This window comes from Meriones unguiculatus, chromosome 16 (genome assembly GCF_030254825.1).
Source record: "Meriones unguiculatus strain TT.TT164.6M chromosome 16, Bangor_MerUng_6.1, whole genome shotgun sequence".
In the NCBI taxonomy this organism is placed as follows: Eukaryota; Metazoa; Chordata; class Mammalia; order Rodentia; family Muridae; genus Meriones; species Meriones unguiculatus.
In genome coordinates, this window is record NC_083363.1 from 931308 (window position 1) to 934421 (window position 3114).

Consider the following 3114-nt stretch of genomic DNA (forward strand, 5'->3'; position numbering starts at 1 on the left):
ATACATATAAAAATGAGTTTTGAAATTGTTTCTCCTACAACATGTCTGGAAAACTGCATTTTTCTGCATTTCAAATGAAAGAAAAATGTGAAAAAGGAGACACAAATTCTCTTGATGTATAGTGAGGAAGATGAAGATAAGGACGTCCAGAAATATTGACTATCCAAAAAGCTTTTACGACAGCACCATTTCATTTTGGAAAAAAGTTCTTTCTCTTTTTTATTCTGCTTACTTACAATTAGTTATTAATATCCACATTGAATCAAAACCCTCAAAGCCTCCAGTTCCTAACATGATGACTGTGGATTGAGAAAACCTGCAAGAGTACAGTCAGCATGGAAGACTACACAAGGTCTAAGGGTGTGTAGAGATTCTGACATCCCAACGTTTGAGAGTTGCTGAGTTGCTGGTCACAGGACTAAGACTCAAGGATGCGGTGACCAGGACCAGGAGGACATGGATCAAAGGAATACAGTTTATGCCCAGAAATTGATGTCAAAATGCCTGGCTACGGACCTGGGTCTGAGGTGGGAGAGGAGACCCTAGAGATTTCTTTCCCAGGAGGTCACCTCTCCAAGACCCAACCCACCTGGTCCATGCCACTACCTTTGGGAAATCTCAGAGCAGCCAATCAGCCTCACCCACATCAGGGTTATGAAGTGAAGAGACGCCACTGCTGACTGAGACTCGACTCATCTCGGAGGATGAGGACGCCTGGACCCTGTGCCCTCCTCCTCCTGCTGGTGGCCGTGGCCCTGACACAGAATTGCACAGGTACTTGCTGGGCCTGGAGCCAAATGGCCTTTTGGGGAGCAAGGTGCAGCTCTGGGAATCCTCACCTCTGCATCTTCTCCCTCCCATAACTAGACCCTCCCAGCTCCCCCAGCTGGTTGACCCCTGACCCTCTCCTTCATCTCAGGTCCAGAGGGCCTCCTCTACCCCTCTCTGCTCCCTTCCCATCCCACCAACCTGCCCTGGGTCCAGGCAGAAGAGTCAGGGTCTCAGTGCACCCCACCCCCAGGTTCTCACTGGCTGCAGACTTTCGACACTGTGGTTTATGGACCAGACTTCTGGGAGCCCCAGTTCATCCGGGTCGGCTATTTGGACACCACACCTTTTGAGGCATTCGACAGCAAGGCAGCAACTGCAGTGATGCAACCCCGGGCTCCTTGGATGGAGCAGGAACCACGTGAATATTGGGAGCAAGTGACAGAGGAAGCCCTGCTCGACTCACAGAATAACGGAATGATTCTTCAAATCATGATGGGCTACTACAACCACAGCAAGAACGGTGAGTGGTCCCTGCTCTGAGGTCACCTCCCCTCCATACCTTCATGGTCTGCTCCACTGAGCTTCACTCTAGTCCCGGGGTGCATGGTTTGGCCATGGGGGAAGGGGGCTCTGGAGACCTTCGACCTGCGAAAGCCACAGACTGTGCCTGGCTAGGGGGTTAGACTGGGACAAAATTCCTGGAGGCTGGGAAGCATCCCAGTGACGGGTAGCTGATGCGGTGGGGAAGAATATCACACTCTACAGGTTGTGAGAGGCTGCAGTGTGGGGAATGATGGGCGCTTCCTCTGCGGTCACCATCGGTTCGCCTACTATGGCTACGATTACATCACTCTGAATGAGGACCTGAGCTCCTGGACTGCAGAGGGCAAGGCAGCTCACATGCTAAGAAGACAATGGGAGAACAAAAGTTTCGCACAACAGAGGGCTTACCTGCAGGGGAGTTGTGTGGAAAGGCTTCAGACATGCCTGGACCTTGGGAAGGAGACATTGCTGCGCTCTGGTAAGAGAGGCACTTGCCAGCTCCTTCTGTTTCTGGGATTGGAGCTCCTGTCACCTGAGGCCTCCTCCTAAGCAGGGAGCAGCTGGAATACTTACACTGTCTTGCATCAAAAGCAAAGAGTGTTCCTCGGTTTCCTGACTCAAAGAGAGGGACTCTCCAGAGGATTCACCCTCTCCCAGGACAGTTCAGTGTGTCAATTAAGCAGCAGCTCCCTTCCATTTCAGAATCATGGCCTCTCTCAGGCCGGTTCACTCTCCTTGCACAGCGACACTGAGTCTGACTGCAGGGTTGCTGAGTCCCTCACCCCCTGTCCAGTCAGATCCAGAAGTCTATCTGCCTAGAGGGAGACCCCGAGTCTCCTGCTCCCTGCTGCCCCATGGCGATTATGAAAGTCAGGATTAGACCATCCAGACCAGGCCTTTAGGCTTCTGACTGGAGTCTGCTCCCCTCCCTGAGGCAGCCCTCCCCTCCTGTCCAGGGATGGTCACATGAGCTCTGCTCACACCCCAGGAGGAATGCAAATGCCTGACTGTTCCAATTGTTGCTCTCAGATGCTCCCCAAGCACATGTGAGCCACCAAGTCAGACCTGGAGGGAATGTGACCCTGAGGTGCTGGGCCCTGGGCTTCTACCCTGCTGACATCTCCCTGACCTGGCAGAGGGATGGGAACAACCACACCCAGGAAATGGAGCTGGTGGACACCAGGCCTGCAGGGGATGGAACCTTCCAGAAGTGGGCAGCTGTGGTGGTTCCTTCTGGAGAGGAGCTGAGATACACATGTCATGTGAACCATGAAGCATTACCTGAGCCCCTCACTCTGAGATGGGGTAAGGGCAGGTGTGAGCACAGAGCCTGTTGTCAGGAAACACATGAGCAGGATCAGGGTGGAGAGCGAGGGTCAGGGTCCTCACTCTTCCTTCCCTTCCCTCCTCAGAGCCTCCTCAGCCAACCCTCTTCCTCATGGCCATTCTTATTGGCCTGGTTCTTGGAGCTTTCGTGGTGGGAGCTGTAGTGATCTTTCTGTTATCAAAGAAGTAAAGGTAAGGAAGGAAGGTGACCTGAGTTCTTGTCTCCCCAGAGATTTCAAACCCAGGCTCTAAATGTGCCTGCCTCAGCAGAGGAAGGTAGTATGCACACCTGGGCCCTGGGCCTGTGTGCTGACATGAACTCTATTGTAGAGCATAAAGGAAATAATGGACAGGCCCATCACACTGGTTCTGATTCCCCACAGACAGATGCCACAGAGAAGGTCCCTACTGAGAACAGACCTGAGGAGGCCAGTTGGTCCTCTCTATGTAAACCTCCCTCCTGTTTGCTCCTTC

At 52.7% G+C, this 3114-nt stretch overlaps 1 protein-coding gene across 1 annotated transcript; it reads left to right on the top strand.

Moving 5' to 3' along the window:
* Positions 1-704: 704 nt before the first annotated feature.
* Positions 705-2830, top strand: LOC132648276 (patr class I histocompatibility antigen, A-2 alpha chain-like). Its single transcript, XM_060368975.1, has 5 exons — positions 705-774; positions 1022-1291; positions 1520-1792; positions 2344-2619; positions 2727-2830. Exons 1-5 carry the CDS (start codon positions 705-707, stop codon positions 2828-2830), a joined length of 993 nt encoding a protein of 330 aa, XP_060224958.1.
* The last annotated feature ends 284 nt before the right edge of the window (positions 2831-3114 follow it).

Coding starts and splice junctions, on each gene's coding strand:
- LOC132648276 (XM_060368975.1), top strand. CDS start 705: ATGAGGACGCCTGGACCCTGTGCCCTCCTCCTCCTGCTGGTGGCCGTG. Junction 1,292..1,519: donor CTACAACCACAGCAAGAACG/GTGAGTGGTCCC, acceptor GCGGTGGGGAAG/AATATCACACTCTACAGGTT. Junction 2,620..2,726: donor GCCCCTCACTCTGAGATGGG/GTAAGGGCAGGT, acceptor TTCCCTCCTCAG/AGCCTCCTCAGCCAACCCTC.